Source organism: Myxine glutinosa, chromosome 5 (assembly GCF_964187855.1).
Source record: "Myxine glutinosa chromosome 5, kmMyxGlut1.1, whole genome shotgun sequence".
Taxonomy (NCBI): domain Eukaryota; kingdom Metazoa; phylum Chordata; class Myxini; order Myxiniformes; family Myxinidae; genus Myxine; species Myxine glutinosa.
This window is the reverse complement of record NC_136265.1, coordinates 179,680,524-179,707,963: the sequence shown is the minus strand read 5'-3', so window position 1 is coordinate 179,707,963 and position 27,440 is coordinate 179,680,524. Positions and strand designations below refer to the sequence as shown.

The window sequence follows — 27,440 nt, the reverse complement described above, 5'->3', positions numbered from 1 at the left end:
TCGTGTTGTGTTTTGTTGTTCCTTGTTGTTCATTGTTGTTTCTTGTTGTTCTTGTGTTTTGTTGTTCCTTGTTGTTTCTTCTTGTTCCTTGTTGTTCCTTGTTGTTTCGTGTTGTGTTTTGTTGTTCCTTGTTGTTCCTTGTTGTTCTTGTTGTGTTTTGTTGTTTCTTGTTGTTCCTTGTTGTTTCTTGTTGTTCCTTGTTGTGTTTTGTTGTTCCTTGTTGTTCCTTGTTGTTCCTTGTTGTTATTGTTGTGTTTTGTTGTTCCTTGTTGTTTCTTGTTGTTCCTTGTTTCATGTTGTTTTTGTTGTTACTTGTTGTTTCTTGTTGTTCCTTGTTGTGTTTTGTTGTTCCTTGTTGTTTCTTGTTGTTCCTTGTTGTTTCTTGTTGTTTCCTGTTGTGTTTTGTTGTTCCTTGTTGTTCATTGTTGTTTCTTGTTGTTCTTGTTGTTCTTGTTGTGTTTTGTTGTTACTTGTTGTTTCTTGTTGTTCCTTGTTGTTTCGTGTTGTGTTTTGTTGTACCTTGTTGTTTCTTCTTGTTCCTTGTTGTTCCTTGTTGTTTCGTGTTGTGTTTTGTTGTTCCTTGTTGTTCCTTGTTGTTTCTTATTGTTTCTTGTTGTTCCTTGTTGTTTCTTTTTGTTTCGTGTTGTGTTTTGTTGTTCCTTGTTGTTCCTTGTTGTTTCTTGTTGTTCCTTGTTGTTTCTTGTTGTTCCTTGTTGTGTTTTGTTGTTCCTTGTTGTTTCTTGTTGTTTCGTGTTGTGTTTTGTTGTTGCTTGTTGTTTCTTGTTGTTCCTTGTTGTTTCTTGTTGTTCCTTGTTGTTTATTGTTGCTTCTTGTTGTTCCTTGTTGTTTCTTGTGGTTCCTTGTTGTTTTGTGTTGTGTTTTGTTGTTCCTTGTTGTTCTTGTTGTGTTTTGTTGTTCCTTGTTGTTTCTTGTTGTTCCTTGTTATTCCTTGTTGTGTTTTGTTTCTTGTTGTTCCTTGTTGTGTTTTGTTGTTCCTTGTTGTTTCTTGTTGTTTCGTGTTGTTTCTTGTTGTTTCGTGTTGTGTTTTGTAGTTCCTTGTTCTTTCTTGTTATTTCTTGGTGTTGCATTTCTTGTTCAAAACACCATCCTTGAAGGGAGTGACACGCCGATGCTGAATGTCATGTCACGTCTCCGGTGGCAGTGGCATGTTAAGGGATAATCACGTGACCACCACACCGATAACGTGGTGCATGTATTTCGCGGAGTCCTTCACGTGGTCGAGTTATTGGCGCAGAGCGGGAAAAGATTCTGTTCTGTTTGACCGATTCGTGAGGAAGAGGAGCCGCGAGAGGGACGTGAAGGGGACGGAGTGTGATTGGGGAAAGTTGCGGAGCGAGATCGGCGAACGCGAAAGGGGCGTGGCTATTGGAGGAGAAGGTGAGGAGAGAAAGGACAAGAAGGTCTGAGGGAGAAGAGTGTAAAAGGTGGAAGGTGATGTGTGTGACGGAGTTTGAGGGGACTCCACAGGTGACTGCCCCAGCAACAGAGTGAGGCACTGGATGAAAGGTACATTGCTGGGTGAGTAGGACATTCACCAGATCTTTCCCGCTTGTATATTAACTATTCTGTTTTTGTCCATTCTCCGCTACAAGTACAAGACAAAGAAATGGGCAGAGAGGAAGAAGACAGTGGGGTGGTGCTGTGTGTGGTGTTGATTCGGTGCAGATGTTACCCGTTGGCAGATCGGCTTTCTGTGCTTTGGCCAAGGAAGGTCATGTGATGGAATGGGGCGATTACAGAAAATGCTTTAGGGTCTTTGTACATACGTGTCCGTGTCCGTACGTGTTGTCTGACTGTCTGTCATAGGTATACGTTTCAGAGTTCAACCTCCTGGCTGTCGCTGATTAACAAGTGTTTCATCCCTCTAGTCATGAACTTTACATATATAATTATAAGGTCTGCACAGTGGACCCATCCGCTAACCCCCACAACCCTAACCCCCATTTAACCATAACAACCCTAACCCCCATTTAACCATAACAACCCTAACCCCCATCCTAACCCTAACCCCCATTTAACCATAACAACCCTAACCCCCATCCTAACGCTAACCCCCATCCTAACCCTAACAACCCTAACCCCCATTTAACCATAACAACCCTAACCCCCATCCTAACCCTAACAAACCTAACCCCCATTTAACCATAACAACCCCAACCCCCATCCTAACGCTAACCCCCATCCTAACCCTAACAAACCTAACCCCCATTTAACCATAACAACCCTAACCCCCATCCTAACGCTAACCCCCATCCTAACGCTAACCCCCATTTAACCATAACAACCCTAACCCCCATCCTAACGCTAACCCCCATCCTAACCCAAACCCCCATTTAACCATAACAACCCTAACCCCAATCCTAACGCTAACCCCCATCCTAACCCTAACAAACCTAACCCCCATTTAACCATAACAACCCTAACCCCCATCCTAACGCTAACCCCCATCCTAACCCTAACCCCCATTTAACCATAACAACCCTAACCCCCATCCTAACGCTAACCCCCATCCTAACCCTAACAAACCTAACCCCCATTTAACCATAACAACCCTAACCCCCATCCTAACCCGAACCCCCATCCTAACCCTAACAAACCTAACCCCCATTTAACCATAACCCTAACCCCCATCCTAACCCTAACCCCCATCCTAACCCTAACAAACCTAACCCCCATTTAACCATAACAACCCTAACCCCCATCCTAACCTTAACCCTAACAACTCTAACCCCCATCCTAACCGTAACAACCCTAACCCCAACCTAACCATAACCCTAACAACCCTAACCCTCATTTTGCCGACCTCAGAAGGATGACAGGCTGAGTCAACCATGGGATGCAGGATGAAGAGTTCTAAAGAGGTGAGTGTGCAGGGTGAAGAGTTCTAAAGAGGTGAGGGTGCAGGATGAAGAGTTCTAAAGAGGTGAGGGTGCAGGGTGAAGAGTTCTAAAGAGGTGAGGGTGCAGGGTGACGAGTTCTAAAGAGGTGAGTGTGCAGGGTGACGAGTTCTAAAGAGGTGAGGGTGCAGGGTGAAGAGTTCTAAAGACGTGAGGGTGCAGGGTGACGAGTTCTAAAGAGGTGAGGGTGCAGGGTGACGAGTTCTAAAGAGGTGAGGGTGCAGGATGAAGAGTTCTAAAGAGGTGAGGGTGCAGGATGGAGAGTTCTAAAGAGGTGAGTGTGCAGGGTGAAGAGTTCTAAAGAGGTGAGTGTGCAGGGTGATGAGTTCTAAAGAGGTGAGGGTGCAGGGTGAAGAGTTCTAAAGACGTGAGGGTGCAGGGTGACGAGTTGTAAAGAGGTGAGTGTGCAGGGTGAAGAGTTCTAAAGAGGTGAGGGTGCAGGGTGAAGAGTTCTAAAGAGGTGAGGGTGAAGGGTTCTCAGGAGGTGAGAATGCAGGATGAAGGGTTCTAAAGAGGTGAGTGTGCAGGGTGACGAGTTCTAAAGAGGTGAGGGTGCAGGGTGAAGAGTTCTAAAGAGGTGAGGGTGCAGGGTGAAGAGTTCTAAAGAGGTGAGGGTGCAGGGTGAAGAGTTCTAAAGATGTGAGGGTGCAGGGTGAAGAGTTCTAAAGATGTGAGGGTGCAGGGTGACGAGTTCTAAAGAGGATGAGGGTGCAGGGTGACGAGTTCTAAAGAGGTGAGTGTGCAGGGTGACGAGTTCTAAAGAGGTGAGTGTGCAGGGTGACGAGTTCTAAAGAGGTGAGGGTGCAGGGTGACGAGTTCTAAAGAGGTGAGTGTGCAGGGTGACGAGTTCTAAAGAGGTGAGGGTGCAGGGTGAAGAGTTCTAAAGAGGTGAGTGTGCAGGGTGACGAGTTCTAAAGAGGTGAGTGTGCAGGGTGACGAGTTCTAAAGAGGTGAGGGTGCAGGGTGAAGAGTTCTAAACAAAGCAAGATTATGGAGGGGGATAAGACAAGGAGGAGCAGATTAGGAGGAATATGTCGAAAAGAGAAAATGGTTTTGAAGAAGAAGAATGGTGGGAATGGGAATAACAAAATGAGGTGTATCTGTTTGCAGGTTGACGGTCTCTGGTCATGGCCGGACACAACACCCGAGTATCGCTGGGTGGAAGCACCAACGGAAGTTTCATGGCTTCTCTTCCGACTGGGGGTGGCGGAGACACTGAAGCACGACGAGCGGCCCTCGTCCAAGCTGAGGAGGTGAAACTCATGCGGACGCTGGAGCTCGGCGCCGTCATGACGCTCTTATCAGGTCGCAGGGGTCGCCCTGAGAGACGAACCTTTCAGGTATTTAGTGAACCTCAGGTTATCGTCCTCGGTCTTGCAGGTGCACAGGTTGCATCACCTGTGCATCCTCCAATCTCTGGTGGTAACCATTTGTGCTTGAACTCGGTGACGGCAAGTAAATGCAGGTGAACTTTATACTGCGTCGCGTGTTTGATTGTCGTTCCTTTGGGCACCAGGTGATACTGGAGACCAGGCAGCTTATCTGGAGTCGCACGGCTGACCGAGTGGAGGGCACAGGTACGCTTGTAGGTCCGAGATGGACTCGTCGGGAGTCAAAGAGTCTCTGCACGTGATGTGTGTCGCCTCAAGTTCATTGTCACGTGACATTGTGATGTTTCACACTCTGCTCACCTTGCACTTTCAGTGGATCTACGTGAGGTGCGGGAGGTTCGACGAGGTGTGTACTCCGAACGCACACCTGACGACTGCGAACCCTCCATGTGCTTTGTTGTCCTTCACGGCTCCGAGTTCCGCCTCAAGTTTGTGACGATTGCAGGTGGGATCGGTCGGAGGGAGGATTTAATGCATACTAAGGTAAAGACAAACTGGACAGGTAATAAATACAGGTAGGAGAGCAGACTAATGAGGTGAAGAGGATTGATGAAGATGTTGAGCATTAAGGGCAGGTGAAGTGAAGACAACGATGTTAATTACCTTTGGGCACCAGGTGATAGATTAGCGAAAGGTAAACAATAGATCATTGTTACCTGGAAGAGACGATTGTATAGGAAGTAAATTTAGTTGTGGTGGAGAAGGTGATTCATCGTTTCACCTGTGATCCCCTCATATCGAGGTGTGCATTTTCCGCAATCCCGACGTCATTCCCATGCGGATTGATTTTGCTTCCTTGTGTTTTCCATTATTAAACGTTATCTTCCATCAGGTCAGAACCATGAGGATGTGCAAACATGGATCTTGGGCCTCAGGTGGATAGTGAAGGACACGCGGAACTCCTCGAGTCCGCTGCAAATTGAAAGGTGGTTGAGGAAGCAATTCTACACCATGGATCGGACTAAAGCTGGCAGGTGGAGCTTCGAAATACCTTTTTTGTACCATAACGTGACTTGGCTGAAATGATTTTTACCTGCTTGTTGTCTGCTTCCTCTCCTTGTGGATCTTAACTTTAGACCATTGTGTGCCGGTGCCCTGAGTACCAGTGCAAATCAATTGTAACCCACCTGGTGCATTTCATGCCTCAGAAACTAGGCAACTGAAGATGGAAGTACACACACACACACACACACACACACACACACACACACACACACACACACACACACACACACACACACACACACACACACACACACACACACACTTGTACACACACACACACACTTGTACACACACACACACACACACACACACACATACACACACACTTGTACACACACACACACACTTGTACACACACACACACACACTTGTACACACACACTTGTACACACACACACACACACACACACACACACACACACACACACACACACACACACACACACTTGTACACACACACACACACTTGTACACACACACACACACACACACACACACTTGTACACACACACACACATACACACACACACACACACACACACACACACACACACACACACGAACACACACACTTGTACACACACACTTGCACACACACACACACACACACACACATACACACACACAACACACTTGTACACACACACACACACACACACACTTGTACACACACACACACACACACTTGTACACACACACACACACACACACACACACACTTGTACACACACACACACATACACACACACACACACTCACGTACACTCTATTACACATATGAAAACATGAACACTCCAGTTCACATATGTGTACTCACGTATACTCGAATACACATAGCACACACATGCACTCCAGTACACACATGTACACACACGTACACTGTAATATACGTACACTACATGACCAAAAGTATGTGGACACCAAAACATCGAACATCTCATTCCAAAATCATGGGCATTAATATGGAGTTGCCCCCCCCTCATCCCCCTTTGCTGCTATAAGCCTCCACTATTCTGGGAAGGCTTTCCACTAGTTGTTGGAACTTTGCTGCCAGGATTTGTTTCCACTCAGCTACGAGCATTAGTGAGGTCGTGTACTGATGTTGGGCGAATAGGCCTGGCTCGCAGTCGGCGTTTCAATTCATACCAAAGGTGTTCGATGGGGTTGAGGTCCGGGCTCTGTACAGGCCAGTCAAGTTCTTCAACAGCAATCTCGACAAACCATTTCTATATCGACCTCGCTTCGTGCACAGGGCCACTGTAGTGCTGAAACAGGAAAGGGCCTTCCCCAAACTGTTGCCACAAAGTTGGAAGCACACAATCGTCTAGCTTCTAGAATGTCATTGTAAGCTGTAGCGTTAAGATTTCCCTTCACTGGAACAAAGGGGCCTAACCCAAAACATGAAAAACAGCCCCAGACCAATATTCCTCCTCCACCAAACTTTTCAGTTGGCATTATGCATTCGGGCAGACAGCGTTCTCCTGGCATCTGCCAAACCCAGATTCGTCCGTCGGACTGCAAGATGGTGAAGCGTGATCCATCACTCCAGAGTATGTGGTTCCACTGCTCCAGAGTCCAATGGCGACGAGCTTTACACCACTCCAGCCGACGCTTGGCATTGCACATGGTGATCTTCGGCTTGTGTGCTGCTGCTCGGTCATGGAAACCCATTTCATGAAGCTCCTGACGAACAGTTGTTGTGCTGACGTTGCTTCCAGAGGCACTTTGGAACTCGGTAGTGAGTGCGGCAACCAAGGACAGGCGATTTTTACGTGCTACATGCTTCAGCACTCTGCTGTCCCGTTCTGTGAGCTTGTGTGGCCTACCACTTCATGGCTGAGCTGTTGTTGCTCCTAGACGTTTCCACTTCACAATAATGACACTTACATTTGACAGGGGCAGCTCTAGCAGGGCAGAAATTTGACGAACTGACTTGTTGGAAAGGTGGCATCCGATGATGGTGCCACATCGAAAGTCACTGAGCTCTTCTGTACGGCCCATTCTACTGCCAATGTTTGTCTATGGAGATTGCATAGCTGTGTGCCTGATTATATACACCTGTCAGTAATGGATGTGGCTAAAATAGCCGAATCCACGAATTAGAAGGGGTGTCTGCATACTTTTGGTCATACATATCTAAACACACGAACACTCGGATATACATATGTAAACACACAATATACATATGTAAACACACATACACTAATATACATATGTAAACACACAAACACTCTGATAAACATATGTAAACACACAAACACACTAATATACATATGTAAACACACGTACACTAATATACATATGTAAACACACGAACACTCTAATATACATATGTAATGTATGTATATTAGAGTTTATGTTTAACCATAAGAGTTTAACCGTAAGAACGCATCCCCCATCCAAAACCTTGATCTTTTCTACCCCTGCTAATTTCACCCCAAATCCACTTTTTTGAAATACCAACTTCTGTCTGGGAAGTCCTTGGTGTCCTTGTGTTTTATACCTCTCCCTCCCCCTCCCTTCCCACGCCTCCTCCCCCCAAGCCCTCTCCCTCCCACACATCTCCCGATGTCCCTGCTCTCAAATGTGTTTGCGTGCTTCCCCTTCTCTCCCCATCTTGTCTACCGCTCCCTCCTTTTATATATTTTGTTTGTCTGTTTGATTTGTTTGTGAAATAAATGTTAGCTTTCACGAGCCTCGATTCTGTATACAAAAAACCCCCCCAAAAAACACACAAATACTCTGATATACATATGTAAACACACAAACACTCTAATATACATATGTAAACACACGAACACTCTAATATACATGTGTGCAAAAACGTACTCTAATATACATATGTAAACACACGAACACTCTAATATACCTTTTTTAAACACACAAACACTCCAATATACAAATGTAAACACAAGAACACTCTAATATACATATGTCCACAAACGTACACAAATATACATATGTAAACACACGAACACTCTAATATACCTTTTTTAAACACACAAACACTCCAATATACATATGTAAACACAAGAACACTCTAATATACATATGTCCACAAACGTACACGAATATACATATGTAAACACACGAACATTCTAAGATACATATGTAAACACAAGAACACTCTAACATACATATGTCCACAAACGTACACGAATATACATATGTAAATACACGAACATTCTAAGATACATTTGTAAACACACGTACACTCTAATATACATATGTAAACACACGCACACTAATATACGCATGTAAACACACGTACACTAATATACATATGTAAACACACGCACACTAATATACATATGTAATCACACGTACATTAATATACATATGTAAACACACGCACACTAATATACATATGTAAACACACGTACACTAATGTACATATGTAAACACACGTACACTAATGTACATATGTAAACACCCCTTACAATAATACACATATGTAAACACACGTACACTAATATACATATGGAAACACACGTACACTAATATACATATGTAATCACACGTACATTAATATACATATGTAAACACACGTACACTAATATACATATGTAAACACACGTACACTAATGTACATATGTAAACACACGTACACTTATGTACATATGTAAACACACGTACACTAATGTACATATGTAAACACGCGTACAATAATACACATATGTAAACACATGTACACTAATATACAGATGGAAACACACGTACATTAGTATACATATGTAAACACACGAACACTCTAGTACACACGTGTACACACATACACTCTAATTCACACGTGTACACAGGTACAGACACACATACACAATAACACTTGCACATATGCGTCCACACGTACACTCTGATACATACATGCACACACATTTCACATGTACACACACGCATACACAAAGGTCCACTCAAACATACACGTGTCCACACCCGTACACTTGAACACACACACACACACACACACACACACACACACACACACACACACACACACACACACACACACACACACATTTAAACACAATTTGACCTCGTCGCAATGTGTGTGTGTGTGTGTGTGTGGGATGTCAAATGTTTGTTGTTTTTTCTTTTTCTAGGTCGCAGGACCTTCCTCTAAGTTTCTGTGTTTCCAAGATAAGGAATCTTTGCATATTTTCTGTTCAATCTCCACCCGATCGTCCCACAAGTCCCACACCAGTTGCATCGCGTGCATGTGATGGCTTGGCCCGAAATACTGCAGATTTGCTTCCATTTCTCAGTTTAATTATAACATTTGCTTTCGGATTAGCTCCCGGTTTGGAATTGACCAGATCCCATAAACTTTCTCTTTTCTAACCCGAATGAACAAGGAATAGGATCTGTTCCGATCATATATCCATTCGAGCGTTTACTTTGTTACAAACCAATGAACCCTAACATACGTCGTCCTGGTTGAAGAATCACCTGATATCGGAAATTAATTAAATTAGATGATTTTTTATAAACGGAATGATATTCACTGTCATGTGTGTGTCATGTGTCTGCAACGAAATGACATCTGTCCTGAATATTTCGGTAAAATTAAAATCGGAATTTAATCTACAATATTCCCTTAATGACTAAATGTTTATCGAACCCCCCTGGGGCAACCTCTCGTTCACTCGATTTACCATGTGTATGGTATATTTTTATACAGGTTAAAATGAGCAGATCTGTGAGATATCTGGATTTACATGGTGTACGGTATATTCTTATGTGGGTTAAAATGAGCAGCTCTGAGATATCTGGATTTACATGGTGTACGGTATATTCTTATGTGGGTTAAAATGAGCAGCTCTGAGATATCTGGATTTACATGGTGTACGGTATATTCTTATGTGGGTTAAAATGAGCAGCTCTGAGATATCTGGATTTACATGGTGTACGGTATATTCTTATGTGGGATAAAATGAGCAGCTCTGAGATATCTGGATTTACATGGTGTACGGTATATTCTTATGTGGGTTAAAATGAGCAGCCCTGAGATATCTGGATTTGCATGGTGTATGGTATATTCTTATGTGGGTTAAAATGAGCAGCTCTGAGATATCTGGATTTACATGGTGTACGGTATATTCTTATGTGGGTTAAAATGAGCAGCCCTGAGATATCTGGATTTGCATGGTGTATGGTATATTCTTATGTGGGTTAAAATGAGCAGCTCTGAGATATCTGGATTTACATGGTGTACGGTATATTCTTATGTGGGTTAAAATGAGCAGCTCTGAGATATCTGGATTTACATGGTGTACGGTATATTTTTATATAGGTTAAAATGAGCAGAACTGTGAGATATCTGGATTTACATGGTGTACGGTTTATTCTTATATAGGTTAAAATGAGCAGCTCTGTGAGATATCTGGATTTACATGGTGTACGGTATATTCTTATATCGGTTTAAATGAGCAGCTCTGTGAGATATCTGGATTTACATGGTGTACGGTATATTCTTATATCGGTTAAAATGAGCAGCTCTGTGAGATATCTGGATTTACATGGTGTACGGTATATTTTTATATTGGTTAAAATGAGCAGCTCTGAGATATCTGGATTTACATGGTGTACGGTATATTCTTATGTGGGTTAAAATGAGCAGCTCTGTGAGATATCTGGGTTTACATGGTGGACGGTATATTTTTATATCGGTTAAAATGAGCAGCTCTGAGATATCTGGATTTACATGGTGTACGGTATATTTTTATATAGGTTAAAATGAGCAGACCTGTGAGATATCTGGATTTACATGGTGTATGGTTTATTCCTATATAGGTTAAAATGAGCAGCTCTGTGAGATATCTGGATTTACATGGTGTACGGTATATTCTTATGTGGGTTAAAATTAGCAGCTCTGTGAGATATCTGGATTTACATGGTGTACGGTATATTCTTATATCGGTTTAAATGAGCAGCTCTGTGAGATATCTGGATTTACATGGTGTACGGTATATTTTTTTATGGGTTAAAATGAGCAGATCTGTGAGATATGTGGATTTACATGGTGTACGGTTTATTCTTATATAGTGCTACGTTTTGAGATTTGCACATTGAGGTCAATTAATGCTAAAGGTTTGCCCCTCTTAGTTAGTTCCACGAGCAACATATAGGCCCATTTGTAGTATAGTTATGTCTTAGTATGTGTAAGAATAGGCCATTTCCCCTCTTAGTACCTGCGTTGTGTAAAGACCGGAGAATAGGCCATTCCATTCATTTTGCGTCCACCCTCCAATTCTACCTCTATGGGCGTAATCCATCCCGCGTCCCATTTGGCTGTCCCCTCGTCAAGCTAACACGAGGCAGGGCCTCGGAAGGTGAAGGAGGGGCGTGGGGTCGTGGTGAGCGGCGTGGGGGAGATGGTAAGAGCCACCAGCCAATCAGAGCTCGAGCGGAATGGCGTGAGAGGGCGTGGCAAAGGGAGTCTGGTGAGTTCCAGAAGGTTCGCGGGGCGGGGCTATATAAGCCCATGCGAAAAGCCCTCGAAAGGACTTAAAGGACTCGCGTGCACACTGCAGGACCTGAAGGACTGGCTTGCACCAGTGGCGCGAAAGGACTTGTTGAGAGAGAGAGAGAAGAGAAGAGAAGAGAAGAGAAGAGAAGAGAAGAGAAGAGAAAAAAAAGAGAGAGAGAAGAGAGACAGACAGACGAGACAAGAACGAGCATCACTCACCGTTGTTGAACTTTGACCTCGCATTAGAACGTGTGTGCCAGGAGATAGAAGAAGAGGCGTTGGCCGTACAAAGTACGCGCCAGCTGCACCAAAGTCCGCTCCCTACCGTTCGCCCGAGATAACCGTTCCGTTCAGGCGACACGCTACGAGTTCCTGCTTTCACCTACTTCCATCTCCATGGGACGTGGTCCTGCCATCAACATCGTCCTGCCATCTGCAATCCCCGTGTGAGTGTGTGTGTGAGACGGGCCCGTTTGTCCTGGGTATTAAGGATAAGACTGTTGAAGGATTTCCCTGTGTCTCTTCGTCCTGGCTGTAAATACGTGCATGAGAATTAAACATATTTGTTCTTCCTTTCCTTTCCAATTTGATCGCCTTTGTGATTTCTCCATTGGCTAAGCGTGGTACGAATAAGATCGCTCCAATCGGGTCTAATAATTAATAACGGCGCGGATCACGTGTACGCAACCGCTCGGCGTATCACCAACACATGTGGTTCGTGCGGGGCTTATTTCCTCGCTTCCAGGGCAGCGCTAGTACTTAGGTAACAGCGAATTTGGTCCAGAAACCCTATTTAGCGCTGTCCGGAAGGGACGTGATAGGTCCCGGGTCGTGCCAGGTCAGTCAAGACAAGGGGACTTATCCCCCCTTGGTAAGGGGAGAAGGCCGGTTGCAGATCCACAACAATAGGTTAAAATGAGCAGCTCTGTGAGATATCTGGATTTGCATGGTGTACGGTATGTTTTTATATAGGTTAAAATGAGCAGATCTGTGAGGTATCTGGATTTACATGGTGTACGGTATATTTTTATAGAGGATAAAATGAGCAGATCTGTGAGATATCTGGATTTACATGGTGTACGGTATATTTTTATATCGGTTAAAATGAGCAGCTCTGTGAGATATCTGGATTTAGATGGTGTACGGTATATTTTTATATCGGTTAAAATGAGCAGCTCTGAGATATCTGGATTTACATGGTGTACGGTATATTCTTATGTGGGTTAAAATGAGCAGCTCTGTGAGATATCTGGATTTACATGGTGTACGGTATATTTTTACATCGGTTAAAATGAGCAGCTCTGAGATATCTGGATTTACATGGTGTATGGTATATTTTTATAGAGGTTAAAATGAGCAGACCTGTGAGATATCTGGATTTACATGGTGTACGGTATATTTTTTTATCGGTTAAAATGAGCAGATCTGTGAGATATCTGGATATACATGGTGTACGGTTTATTCTTATATAGTGCAACGGTTTTGAGATTTGCACATTGAGGTCAATAAATGCTAACGGTTTGCCCCTCATATAGTTCCACGAGCAACATATAGGCCCATTTGTAGTATAGTTATGTCTTAGTATGTGTAAGAATAGGCCATTTCCCCTCTTAGTACCTGCGTTGTGTAAAGACCGGAGAATAGGCCATTCCATTCATTTTGCGTCCACCCTCCAATTCTACCTCTATGGGCGTAATCCATCCCGCGTCCCATTTGGCTGTCCCCTAGTCAAGCTAACACGAGGCAGGGCCTCGGAAGGTGAAGGAGGGGCGCGGGGTCGGGGTGAGCAGCGTGGGGGAGACGGTAAGAGCCACCAGACAATCAGAGCTCGAGCGGAATGGCGTGAGAGGGCGTGGTAAAGGGAGTCTGGTGAGTTCCAGAAGGTTCGCGGGGCAGGGCTATATAAGCCCATGTGAAAAGCCCTCGAAAGGACTTAGAGGACTCGCGTGCACACGGCAGGACTTGAAGGACTGGCTTGCACGAGTGGCGCAAAAGGACTTGTTTGAGGACTTGCGCAGAGAGAGAGAGAGAGAGAGAGAGAGAGAGAGAGAGAGAGAGAGAGAGAGAGAGAGAGAGAGAGACAGAAAGAGAAAGAGAAAGAGAAAGAGAAAGAGAAAGAAAAAGAAAAAGAAAAAGAAAAAAACAAAAACGTGCATCACTCGCCGTTGTTTAATTTTGACCTTGCATTAGAACGTGTGCGCCAGGAGATAGAAGAGACGTTGGCCGTACAAAGCACGCGCCAAAGTCCGCTCCCTGCCGTTCGCCCGAGATAACCGTTCCGTTCAGGCGCCACGCTACGAGTTCCTGCTTTCACCTACTTCCATCTCCACGGGACGTGGTCCTGCCATCAACATCGTCCTGCCATCTGCAATCCCCGTGTGAATGTGTGTGTGAGACGGGCCCGTTTGTCCTGGGTATTAAAGGGGAACGGACATGAGTATAGACATCAAATACTTAAGATTAATTAATTGTAGCAACAAAAAGATTAAGTTTGGCGCAAAAATTGATGCTCTAGCATGCGTGAATCGTGAGATATCCGAGTTTTAAAATGCCAATAGCAGACGATTTCTCTCGCGCCGGCCAGCATCTGGTGATGACTATCATTATCAGCGTGACGTCATCGGAGGAAGCTGATGTGACTGCGCAATAGTAAACAATGGCAGACACCGACTCCGATAGTTGCGTAAGTCTGGATATCAGCGCTATTTCTGACCAATCTGATGCGGAAAATGAAGAGAAAGTTAATAATCTTGGGGAATCACACTCGATTCTCCCATACAGATTCGAACCATACCGTCCAGAGAGTGAAGAAGAGAAATCGTCGGACACAGACAAAATGGCGATCAATTTTGATCTCGGAAGCCTCCAAAATACTGAATGGTATTCATTTTTATGTCTCTTTTTTTAATTGAAAAAGTTTCTTTTTCTGATCAATGGAATACATAACTAATATTTAATTAATGTTCGGTGCCGTGAGGCAAGAAATGGATAGAAACACAGAAACGAAATACGACTTTATTGACATTGTGCATCACTGCAGGTGTATCAGTTGTAATTGTATCATTATAGCACTCTCTATAATGCAAGCAATCTCTGTGTGTCTGTGTGTCTGTCTGTGTGTATGTCTGTGACCGCAGTTTCTCGACAACCACTGGTCCGATCTAAGTGAAACTTGCCAGGTATATTTCTGGGGACCTGAGGATGTGCCTTTTCAAGGTTTGCTATTAATCGGACAAGTGGTTACCAAGTTATGGCCATTTATTTAGCAAACACATACGTTTTGTACGTGAACGAAGGAACAGCGAAGGACGAGAGCGAAGGAACGGCGAAGGACGAGAGCGAAGACCGAAGGAACGATGCAAGTTTTAATTTTTCTTTGCACGTACAGTCAAGCGACAGCGATGGAACCGCGTGTGTTTGTTGTTTCTGCCTCGCGGTTTGAAAATTGAATACTTGGCCATGAAAACTAATTTGCGATTAATCGTAACTGCGATATGCGAACTTCCGGACAGTGAGGCCTTATTTTTGGTACGTACGTCAACGTACGTATGTCCATGTACTTACCTCCCCGCACGTATGGGCACGCACTAGCAGCAGCCACACAACGACTGGGCATGATTCCAACTGATCATAACGAAAACAAAGCGATGTTCTGATCGTCACGAAGCCAACAAGGCTTTAAGAACGAAAAACTGGGTTACTTCGCAAACGTCATTTCCGGTTTGCGGTTTTGACAAAACTGACTTTGCTTGTTCGGCGATATTTTGACAAATTCTAATAAAACCACGAAGATATTTGTGAAATGAACTCAATAGAAGTGTTTAAGATATGTTTATGTTTCGAAATCTGCAAAGTTGTTTTGGTCGTGTCCGTTCTCCTTTAAGGATAAGACTGTTTAAGGATTTCCCTGTGTCTCTTCGTCCTGGCTGTAAATACGTGCATGAGAATTAAACATATTTGTTCTTCCTTTCCTTTCCAATTCGATCGCCTTTGTGATTTCTCCATTGGCTAAGCGTGGTACGAATAAGATCGCTCCAATCGGGTCTAGTAATTAATAACGGCGGGGATCATGTGTACGCAACCACTCGGCGTATCACCAACACACGTGGTTCGTGCGGGGCTTATTTCCTTGCTTCCAGGGCAGCGCTAGTACTTAGGTAACAGCGAATTTGGTCCAGAAACCCTATTTAGCGCTGTCCGGAAGGGACGTGATAGGTCCCGGGTCGCGCCAGGTCAGTCAAGACAAGGGGACTTATCCCCCCTTGGTAAGGGGAGAAGGCCGGCTGCAGATCCACAACAATAGGTTAAAATGAGCAGCTCTGTGAGATATCTGGATTTGCATGGTGTACGGTATATTTTTATCGAGGTTAAAATGAGCAGATGTGAGGTATCTGGATTTACATGGTGTACGGTATATTTTTATATAGGATAAAATGAGCAGATCTGTGAGATATCTGGATTTACATGGTGTACGGAATATTTTTATATAGGTTAAAATGAGCAGATCTGTGAGATATCTGGATTTACATGGTGTAGGGTTTATTCTTATATAGGTTAAAATGAGCAGCTCTGTGAGAAATCTGGATTTACATGGTGTACGGTATATTTTTATATCGGTTGAAATGAGCAACTCTGTGAGATGTCTGGATTTACAAGGTGTACGGTATATTCTTATATCGGTTAAAATGAGCAGCTCTGTGAGATATCTGGATTTACATGGTGTACGGTATATTCCGATGTGGGTTAAAATGAGCAGCTCTGTGAGATATCTGGATTTACATGGTGTACGGTATATTCTTATATCGGTTAAAATGAGCAGCTCTGTGAGATATCTGGATTTACATGGTGTACGGTATATTCTTATATCGGTTAAAATGAGCAGCTCTGTGAGATATCTGGATTTACATGGTGTACGGTATATTTTTATATTGGTTAAAATGAGCAACTCTGTGAGATATCTGGATTTACATGGTGCACGGTATATTTTTATATCGGTTAAAATGAGCAGCTCTGTGAGATATCTAGATTTACATGGTGTACGGTATATTTTTATACAGGTTAAAATGAGCAGATCTGTTAGATATCTAGATTTACATGTTGTACGGTATATTTTTATATCGGTTAAAATGAGCAGATCTGTGAGATATCTGGATTTACATGGTGTACGGTACATTTTTATAGAGGTTAAAATGAGCAGATCTGTGAGATATCTGGATTTACATGGTGTATGGTATATTTTTATAGAGGTTAAAATGAGCAAATCTGTGAGATATCTAGAATTACATGGTGTCGGGTTTATTCTTATATAGGTTAAAATGAGCAGCTCTGTGAGAAATCTGGATTTACATGGTGTACGGTATATTTTTATGTCGGTTTAAATGAGCAGCTCTGTGAGATGTCTGGATTTACATGGTGTACGGTATATTGTTATATCGGTTAAAATGAGCAGCTCTGTGAGATATCTGGATTTACATGGTGTACGGTATATTCCTATGTGGGTTAAAATGAGCAGCTCTGTGAGATATCTGGATTTACATGGTGTACGCTATATTCTTATATCCGTTAAAATGAGCAGCTCTGTGAGATATCTGGATTTACATGGTGTACGGTATATTCTCATATCGGTTAAAATGAGCAGCTCTGTGAGATATCTGGATTTACATGGTGCACGGTATATTTTTATATCGGTTAAAATGAGCAGCTTTGTGAGATTTCTAGATTTACATGGTGTACGGTATATTATTATATCGGTTAAAATGAGCAGATCTGTTAGATATCTAGATTTACATGTTGTACGGTACATTTTTATATCGGTTAAAATGAGCAGATCTGTGAGATATCTGGATTTACATGGTGTACAGTACATTTTTATAGAGGTTAAAATGAGCAGATCTGTGAGATATCTAGAATTACATGGTGTACGGTATATTATTATATAGGTGAAAATGAGCAGATCTGTGAGATATCTAGATTTACATGGTGTACGGTATATTTTTATATCGGTTAAAATGAGCAGCTCTGTGAGATATCTAGAATTACATAGTGTACGGTATATTCTTATATCGGTTAAAATGAGCAGACCTGTGAGATATCTGGATTTACATGGTGTATGGTACATTTTTATAGAGGTTAAAATGAGCAGACCTGTGAGATATCTGGATTTACATGGTGTATGGTATATTTTTATATCGGATAAAATGAGCAGATCTGTGAGATATCTGGATTTACATGGTGTACGGTATATTTTTTATATAGGTTAAAATGAGCAGATCTGTGAGATATCTGGATTTACATGGTGTACGATATATTCTTATATCGGTTTAAATGAGCAGTTCTGTGAGATATCTGGATTTACATGGTGTACGGTATATTTTTATATAAGATAAAATGAGCAGCTCTGTGAGATATCTGGATTTACATGGTGTACGGTATATTTTTATTGCGGTTAAAATGAGCAGCTCTGTGAGATATCTAGATTTACATGGTGTACGGTATATTTTTATATAGGTTAAAATGAGCAGAGCTGTGAGATATCTGGATTTACATGGTGTACGGTACATTTTTATATGGGTTAAAATGAGCAGATCTTTGAGATATCTGGATTTACAGGTGTACGGTTTATTCTTTTATCGGTTAAAATGAGCAGCTCTGTGAGATATCTGGATTTACATGGTGTACGGTATATTCTTATATCGGTTAAAATGAGCAGCTCTGTGAGATATCTGGATTTACATGGTGTACGGTTTATTCTTTTATCGGTCAAAATGAGCAGCTCTGTGAGATATCTGGATTTACATGGTGTACGGTATATTCTTATATAGGTTAAAATGAGCAGATCTGTGAGATATCTGGATTTACATGGTGTACGGTACATTTTTATATGGGTTAAAATGAGCAGCTCTGTGAGATATCTGGATTTACATGGTGTACGGTTTATTCTTTTATCGGTTAAAATGAGCAGCTCTGAGATATCTGGATTTACAATGGTGTACGGTATATTCTTATGTGGGTTAAAATGAGCAGCTCTGAGATATCTGGATTTACATGGTGTACGGTATATTCTTATATCGGTTTAAATGAGCAGCTCTGTGAGATATCTGGATTTACATGGTGTACGGTATATTATTACATCGGTTAAAATGAGCAGATCTGTTAGATATCTAGATTTACATGGTTTACGGTATATTCTTATATAGGTTAAAATGAGCAGATCTGTGAGATATCTGGATTTACATGGTGTACGGTACATTTTTATATGGGTTAAAATGAGCAGCTCTGTGAGATATCTGGATTTACATGGTGTACGGTATATTCTTATATCGGTTAAAATGAGCAGCTCTGTGAGATATCTGGATTTACATGGTGTACGGTATATTCTTATATCGGTTAAAATGAGCAGCTCTGTGAGATATCTGGATTTACATGGTGTACGGTATATTCTTATATCGGTTTAAATGAGCAGCTCTGTGAGATATCTGGATTTACATGGTGTACGGTTTATTCTTTTATCGGTCAAAATGAGCAGTTCTGTGAGATATCTGGATTTACATGGTGTACGGTATATTCTTATATAGGTTAAAATGAGCAGATCTGTGAGATATCTGGATTTACATGGTGTACGGTTTATTCTTTTATCGGTTAAAATGAGCAGCTCTGAGATATCTGGATTTACATGGTGTACGGTATATTCTTATGTGGGTTAAAATGAGCAGCTCTGAGATATCTGGATTTACATGGTGTCCGGTATATTCTTATATCGGTTAAAATGAGCAATGTTAGCAATGAGCAATTATTTATCGGTTAATGTGTGTGTGTGTGTGTGTGTGTGTGTGTGTGTGTGTGTGTGTGTGTGTGTGTGTGTACAATGTGTGTGTGTGTACAATGTGTGTGTGTGTACAATGTGTGTGTGTGTACAAGTGTGTGTGTGTACAAGTGTGTGTGTGTACAAGTGTGCGTGTACAAGTGTGTGTGTGTGTGTGTGTGTGTGTGTGTGTGTGTGTGTGTGTGTACAAGTGTGTGTGTGTGTGTGTGTGTGTGTGTGTGTATACAAGTGTGTGTGTGTGTGTGTGTACGTGTGGGTGTATGTGTACACAAGTGTGTGTGTGTGTGAGTGTGTGTGTGTGTGTGTGTGTGTGTGTGTGTGTGTGTGTGTGTGTGTGTGTGTGTGTGTGTGTGTGTTGTTACCTATAGACTCCTAAACGGAGAGGCTCACGTACTTGATTTTTGGCATAGACATGGCCATTGGGCCCCGGAAGGACATGGACCACCTAAAAATGATCTCCGATGACGAGATCCATAGTTTTTATTTATATTTTCCTCAGCGCATTTCAGCGAGGAACATTATACACTGAATCTCAGCATGTGCCAGAGCAGCTCGCTGATTCGCTCAGAGCGATCACGTGATGTTCCATCCTCTCCGCCAGACCACTGAACTGAAAATATATAGAATGACCATTGCCATTCACACCACACAGGTGGAGATGCAGCGACCGGGCGCCATCTCGGTTGGCACTCGATGCTGGGCGATGGTGATGCTTTTAAGGCCAGCAACGTAGCCTGCCTTTTTTATAATAAAAAAAGGTAAAAAAGCAAACATTTGAACAGTCTTGGACGTGCACCTTGACCCCACGGCCAAGGCACACCGTCTATCAAGACTGTCCCATTAGCATCCACATGCACTTCAACCCCAAGGCTGAAGCACATGGTCATTCAAAACACATGTATCCTGACCCCGAAGGGCCCAAACACATGGTCATACACCAACCACTCCACGACTCCTCCACGAATTGAAGAGAATTGGGCGATGGTGATTTACGTCACGCGTTTGCACGTAATTCAGAGCGAAAAGCGACTGCGTTTTTTCACCTTTTGTGCGATCGTGTTTTGTGTCGATTTTGTGCGATATGAATTAAACTTTAATTAAATTCAATGAATTTAATAATAAATTAAATTATGAATTAAAATATAATAATTATGATATGATAATTAAAAAATTCCCCCTCCTCACCTTCCCCTCCCCCCTCCCCTTCCCCCTCCTCCCCCTCCCCTCCCCTTCCCCCTCCGCCCCCTCCCCTCCCCCCTCCTACCCCCTCTCCCTCCCCTCCCCCCTCCCCACCCCCTAGCCTAACCCCTCCCTTACATGGTGTACGGTATATTTTTATATACGTTAAAATGAGCAGCTCTGTAAGACATCTCGATTTGTGTGTTCATGCGTGTGTCCGTGCATGTGTCCATGTATGTGTCCGTGCCTGCATCTGTGGCTGCGCGCGTGTGTGTACGTGCGTGTGTCTGTGCATGTGTCCATGTATGTGTCCGTGCTTGCATCTGTGGCTGCGCGCGTGTGTGTACGTGCGTGTGTCCGTGCATGTGTCCATGTATGTGTCCGTGCCTGCATCTGTGGCTGCGCGCGTGTGTGTACGTGCGTGTGTCTGTGCATGTGTCCATGTATGTGTCCGTGCTTGCATCTGTGGCTGCGCGCGTGTGTGTACGTGCGTGTGTCCGTGCATGTGTCCATGTATGTGTCCGTGCCTGCATCTGTGGCTGCGCGCGTGTGTGTACGTGCGTGTGTCCGTGTGCGTGTGTCCGTGTGTGTGTGTCCGTGTGTGTGTCTGTGTGTGTGTTCGTACGTGTGCGTGTGTGTGTCTGTGTGTGTTTGTGCCTGCCTCTGTGACTGCCTCCGTTGCTGCGTCCATCTGTGTGTCCGTGTGTGCATGTGTACGTGTTTGTGTCTGTGCATGTGTCCGTGTGTCCGTGTGTGTATGTGCATGTGTCCGGCTGTGAACAGGCCTTATATTTTAGTATGTATAACGCTCTGTGTGCCCCTCACCTTTGTTTATATTCCAGTATGTATAACACGCTCTGTGTGCCCCTCACCTTTGTTTATATTCCAGTATGTATAACACGCTCTGTGTGCCCCTCACCTTTGTTTATTTTCTAGTATGGATAACATGTTGTGTGTACCCCTCACCTTTGTTTATATTCTCGTATGTATAACACGCTCTGTGTTCCCCTCACCTTTGTTTATATTCTAGTATGGATAACATGTTGTGTGTACCCCTCACCTTTGTTTATATTCTAGTATGTATAACATGTTGTGTGTACCCCTCACCTTTGTTTATATTCTCGTATGTATAACACCCTCTGTGTGCCCCTCACTTTTGTTTATATTCTCGAATGTATAACACGCTCTGTGTATCCCTCACTTTTGTTTATATTCTAGTATGTATAACATGCTCTGTGTGCCCCTCACCTTTGTTTATATTCTAGTATGTATAACACGCTCTGTGTGCCCCTCACCTTTGTTTATATTCTAGTATGTATAACACGCTCTGTGTGCCCCTCACTTTTGTTTATATTCTCGAATGTATAACACGCTCTGTGTATCCCTCACTTTTGTTTATATTCTAGTATGTATAACACGCTCTGTGTATCCCTCACTTTTGTTTATATTCTAGTATGTATAACACGCTCTGTGTGCCCCTCACCTTTGTTTATATTCTAGTATGTATAACACGCTCTGTGTGCCCCTCACCTTTGTTTATATTCTAGTATGTATAACACGCTCTGTGTGCCCCTCACTTTTGTTTATATTCTAGTATGTATAACACGCTCTGTGTGCCCCTCACCTTTGTTTATATTCTAGTACGTATAACACGCTCTGTGTATCCCTCACTTTTGTTTATATTCTAGTATGTATAACACGCTCTGTGTGCCCCTCACCTTTGTTTATATTCTAGAATGTATAACATGTTGTGTGTATCCCTCACTTTTGTTTATATTCTAGTACATATAACACGCTCTGTGTATCCCTCACTTTTGTTTATATTCTAGTATGTATAACACGCTCTGTGTGCCCCTCACCTTTGTTTATATTCTAGTATGTATAACATGTGTGTTCCCCTCACCTTTGTTTATATTCTAGTATGTATCACACGCTCTGTGTATCCCTCACTTTTGTTTATATTCTAGTATGTATAACACGCTCTGTGTATCCCTCACTTTTGTTTATATTCTAGTATGTATAACATGTTGTGTGTGCCCCTCACCTTTGTTTATATTCTAGTATGTATAACACGCTCTGTGTGCCCCTCACCGTTGTTTATATTCTAGTATGTATAACACGCTCTGTGTGCCCCTCACCTTTGTTTATATTCCAGTATGTATAACACGCTCTGTGTGCCCCTCACCTTTGTTTATATTCCAGTATGTATAACACGCTCTGTGTGCCCCTCACCTTTGTTTATATTCCAGTATGTATAACACGCTCTGTGTGCCCCTCACCTTTGTTTATATTCCAGTATGTATAACACGCTCTGTGTTCCCCTCACCTTTGTTTATATTCGAGTATGTATAACACGCTCTGTGTGCTCCTCACCTTTGTTTATATTCCAGTATGTATAACACGCTCTGTGTGCCCCTCACCTTTGTTTATATTCCAGTATGTATAACACGCTCTGTGTGCTCCTCACCTTTGTTTATATTCCAGTATGTGTAACACGCTCTGTGTGCCCCTCACTTTTGTTTATATTCGAGTATGTATAACACGCTGTGTTCCCCTCACCTTTGTTTATATTCCAGTATGTATAACACGCTCTGTGTTCCCCTCACCTTTGTTTATTTTCTAGTATGTACAACGCTCTGTGTTCCCCTCACCTTTGTTTATTTTCTAGTATGTATAACGCTCTGTGTTCCCCTCACCTTTGTTTATATTCCAGTATGTATAACACGCTCTGTGTGCCCCTCACCTTTGTTTATATTCCAGTATGTATAACGCTCTGTGTGCCCCTCACCTTTGTTTATATTCCAGTATGTATAACACGCTCTGTGTGCCCCTCACCTTTGTTTATTTTCTAGTATGTATAACACGCTCTGTGTGCCCCTCACCTTTGTTTATATTCCAGTATGTATAACACGCTCTGTGTGCCCCTCACCTTTGTTTATTTTCTAGTATGTATAACACGCTCTGTGTGCCCCTCACTTTTGTTTATATTCTAGTATGTATAACACGCTCTGTGTGCCCCTCACTTTTGTTTATATTCTAGTATGTATAACACGCTCTGTGTGCCCCTCACCTTTGTTTATATTCCAGTATGTATAACACGCTCTGTGTGCCCCTCACTTTTGTTTATATTCTAGTATGTATAACACGCTCTGTGTGCCCCTCACTTTTGTTTATATTCTAGTATGTATAACACGCTCTGTGTGCCCCTCACTTTTGTTTATATTCCAGTATGTATAACACGCTCTGTGTTCCCCTCACCGTTGTTTATATTCTAGTATGTATAACACGCTCTGTGTGCCCCTCACCTTTGTTTATATTCCAGTATGTATAACACGCTCTGTGTGCCCCTCACCTTTGTTTATTTTCTAGTATGTACAACGCTCTGTGTTCCCCTCACCTTTGTTTATTTTCTAGTATGTATAACGCTCTGTGTTCCCCTCACCTTTGTTTATATTCCAGTATGTATAACACGCTCTGTGTGCCCCTCACCTTTGTTTATATTCCAGTATGTATAACACGCTCTGTGTGCCCCTCACCTTTGTTTATTTTCTAGTATGTACAACGCTCTGTGTTCCCCTCACCTTTGTTTATTTTCTAGTATGTATAACGCTCTGTGTTCCCCTCACCTTTGTTTATATTCCAGTATGTATAACACGCTCTGTGTGCCCCTCACCTTTGTTTATATTCCAGTATGTATAACACGCTCTGTGTGCCCCTCACCTTTGTTTATTTTCTCGTATGTATAACACGCTCTGTGTGCCCCTCACTTTTGTTTATATTCTAGTATGTATAACACGCTCTGTGTGCCCCTCACCTTTGTTTATATTCCAGTATGTATAACACGCTCTGTGTGCCCCTCACTTTTGTTTATATTCTAGTATGTATAACACGCTCTGTGTGCCCCTCACTTTTGTTTATATTCTAGTATGTGTGCCCCTGTGTATCCCTCACTTTTGTTTATATTCTAGTATGTATAACACGCTCTGTGTGCCCCTCACTTTTGTTTATATTCTAGAATGTATAACATGTTGTGTGTACCCCTCACCTTTGTTTATATTCTCGTATGTATAACACCCTCTGTGTGCTCCTCACCTTTGTTTATATTCTAGTATGTATAACATGTGTGTTCCCCTCACCTTTGTTTATATTCTTGTATGTATAACACGCTCTGTGTGCCGCTCACCTTTGTTTATCTTTGCCTTACAGCATCAGCTTGAAGGATCTCAAGGTATTTCTACCAAATGTAAACTTCAAGGCTCCAAGTACTCGCTACATAAGAGACAAATTCCTGGTGAGTTTCTCTTTCTCTTCTACAAGATGTTTATATGAAATTTGAGACTATCCACGTGACCTGTCCATGTTGTGACCTCTTTTGATCCAAGTCCTGTCGGTTTCTCTCTCATTTTCTATTCATTGACTTTTCCAAGTTTGTGAATGATTCTTTCAACATTGTGTTCATCATTGGTACCCTTTCCGTACCTTGTCATCACGGTCTCTATTTTAAGGTTTCCTCTAATGGCACAAAAACGTGTCCAAAACGTGTCCAAATTAAAAATTCCTCTTGGGGATTGTGGTCTTGGGTAACGATGGGAGAGGGGTTTCTCTTTCTCAACATTTTTCCATAATCTCAACCTGATGTCAGTCACAGTTGAATGCTTGAAACAAATGAAGATTTAAATATTTTTAAGGCCATTATTTCCAGTTTACAGAGTTTACTTACAGGATGTGGGTAGATGAATGGATGACCTGGCAAGCAATTATTTGAGTAAAGTTATGGCTAATGGTGCTGGGGAGGTGTGCTGGGGAGGGGTGCTGGGGAGGGGTGTTGGGGTAAGGTGTAGGGGTGTTGGGGAGGAGTGCTGGGGAGAGGTGATGGGAAGGCGTGGTGGGGAGACGTGTAGGGGAAGGGTGCTGGGAGGGGTGCTGGGGAGGGGTGTTGGGGTAAGGTGTAGGGGTGTTGGGGAGGAGTGCTGGGGAGAGGTGATGGGAAGGGGTGGTGGGGAGGGGTGCTGGGGAGACGTGTAGGGGAGGGGTGCTGGGGAGGGGTGTTGGGGTAAGGTGTAGGGGTGTTGGGGTAAAGTGTTGGGGTAAGGTGTAGGGGTGGGGTGTATGGAAGGGATGTTGGAGTATGGAGTAGGGTGCATGGGAGGGGTGTTGGGGTATGGTGCAAGGGAGAGGTGTATGGAAGGGGTGTTGTGGTAGGGTGTAGGGGAGGGTGTTGTTGTAGGGGAGGGGGGCAGGATGCAGGGGAGGGTTGTTGGGGTAGCATGGAAGGGGTGTTGTGGTAGGGTGTATTGGAGGGGTGTAGGGAAGTGGGACACATTCATTTCCAACATATCCTGGTGTATTAGGAAATCATTTTTGAGTTGCGAGTTTTATAATTATTTTATTTCCTTCAATAAGACATTATTGCATTGTTTTTTGTCCATCTGGTACCGTATACTGCTTGGGGGCCTACACCACCCAGGCTCACCAGCCTGGATTTTCTGGCTTGCTAAGCTTATCCATAGCTCCGAGTCCCTGGCCCAAGCCTACACCACCCGGGCTCACCATCCTGGATTTTCTGGCTTGCTAAGCTTATCCATAGCTCCGAGTCCCTGGCCCAAGCCTACACCACCCGGGCTCACCATCCTGGATTTTCTGGCTTGCTAAGCTTATCCATAGCTCCGAGTCCCTGGCCCAAGCCTACACCACCCGGGCTCACCATCCTGGATTTTCTGGCTTGCTAAGCTTATCCATAGCTCCGAGTCCCTGGCCCAAGCCTACACCACCCAGGCTCACCAGCCTGGATTTTCTGGCTTGCTAAGCTTATCCATAGCTCCGAGTCCCTGGCCCAAGCCTACACCACCCGGGCTCACCAGCCTGGATTTTCTGGCTTGCTAAGCTTATCCATAGCTCCGAGTCCCTGGCCCAAGCCTACACCACTCGGGCTCACCAGCCTGGATTTTCTGGCTTGCTAAGCTTATCCATAGCTCCGAGTCCCTGGTCCAAGCCTACACCACCCGGGCTCACCAGCTTGGATTTTCTGGCTTGCTAAGCTTATCCATAGCTCCGAGTCCCTGGCCCAAGCCTTCACCACCCGGGCTCACCAGCTTGGATTTTCTGGCTTGCTAAGCTTATCCATAGCTCCGAGTCCCTGGTCCAAGCCTACACCACCCGGGCTCACCAGCCTGGATTTTCTGGCTTGCTAAGCTTATCCATAGCTCCGAGTCCCTGGCCCAAGCCTACACCACTCGGGCTCACCAGCCTGGATTTTCTGGCTTGCTAAGCTTATCCATAGCTCCGAGTCCCTGGCCCAAGCCTACACCACCCGGGCTCACCAGCCTGGATTTTCTGGCTTGCTAAGCTTATCCATAGCTCCGAGTCCCTGGCCCAAGCCTACACCACTCGGGCTCACCAGCCTGGATTTTCTGGCTTGCTAAGCTTATCCATAGCTCCGAGTCCCTGGCCCAAGCCTACACCACCCGGGCTCACCAGCCTGGATTTTCTGGCTTGCTAAGCTTATCCATAGCTCCGAGTCCCTGGCCCAAGCCTACACCACCCGGGCTCACCAGCCTGGATTTTCTGGCTTGCTAAGCTTATCCATAGCTCCGAGTCCCTGGTCCAAGCCTACACCACTCGGGCTCACCAGCCTGGATTTTCTGGCTTGCTAAGCTTAT

General features: G+C 43.5%; 1 protein-coding gene across 1 annotated transcript in view; it reads left to right on the top strand.

The window, feature by feature from the left end:
- The first annotated feature begins 1,289 nt into the window (after positions 1-1,289).
- LOC137426654 (1-phosphatidylinositol 4,5-bisphosphate phosphodiesterase gamma-1-like) overlaps positions 1,290-27,440 on the top strand; it is a 170,900-nt gene continuing 144,749 nt past the window's right edge. The window contains exons 1-6 of the mRNA XM_078779175.1: positions 1,290-1,539; positions 4,029-4,258; positions 4,435-4,495; positions 4,623-4,754; positions 5,142-5,283; positions 24,988-25,072. Coding sequence (XP_078635301.1) covers positions 4,046-4,258; positions 4,435-4,495; positions 4,623-4,754; positions 5,142-5,283; positions 24,988-25,072 — 633 coding nt within the window. The 5' untranslated portion in view covers positions 1,290-1,539; positions 4,029-4,045. The remainder of the gene's footprint in view (positions 1,540-4,028; positions 4,259-4,434; positions 4,496-4,622; positions 4,755-5,141; positions 5,284-24,987; positions 25,073-27,440) is intronic.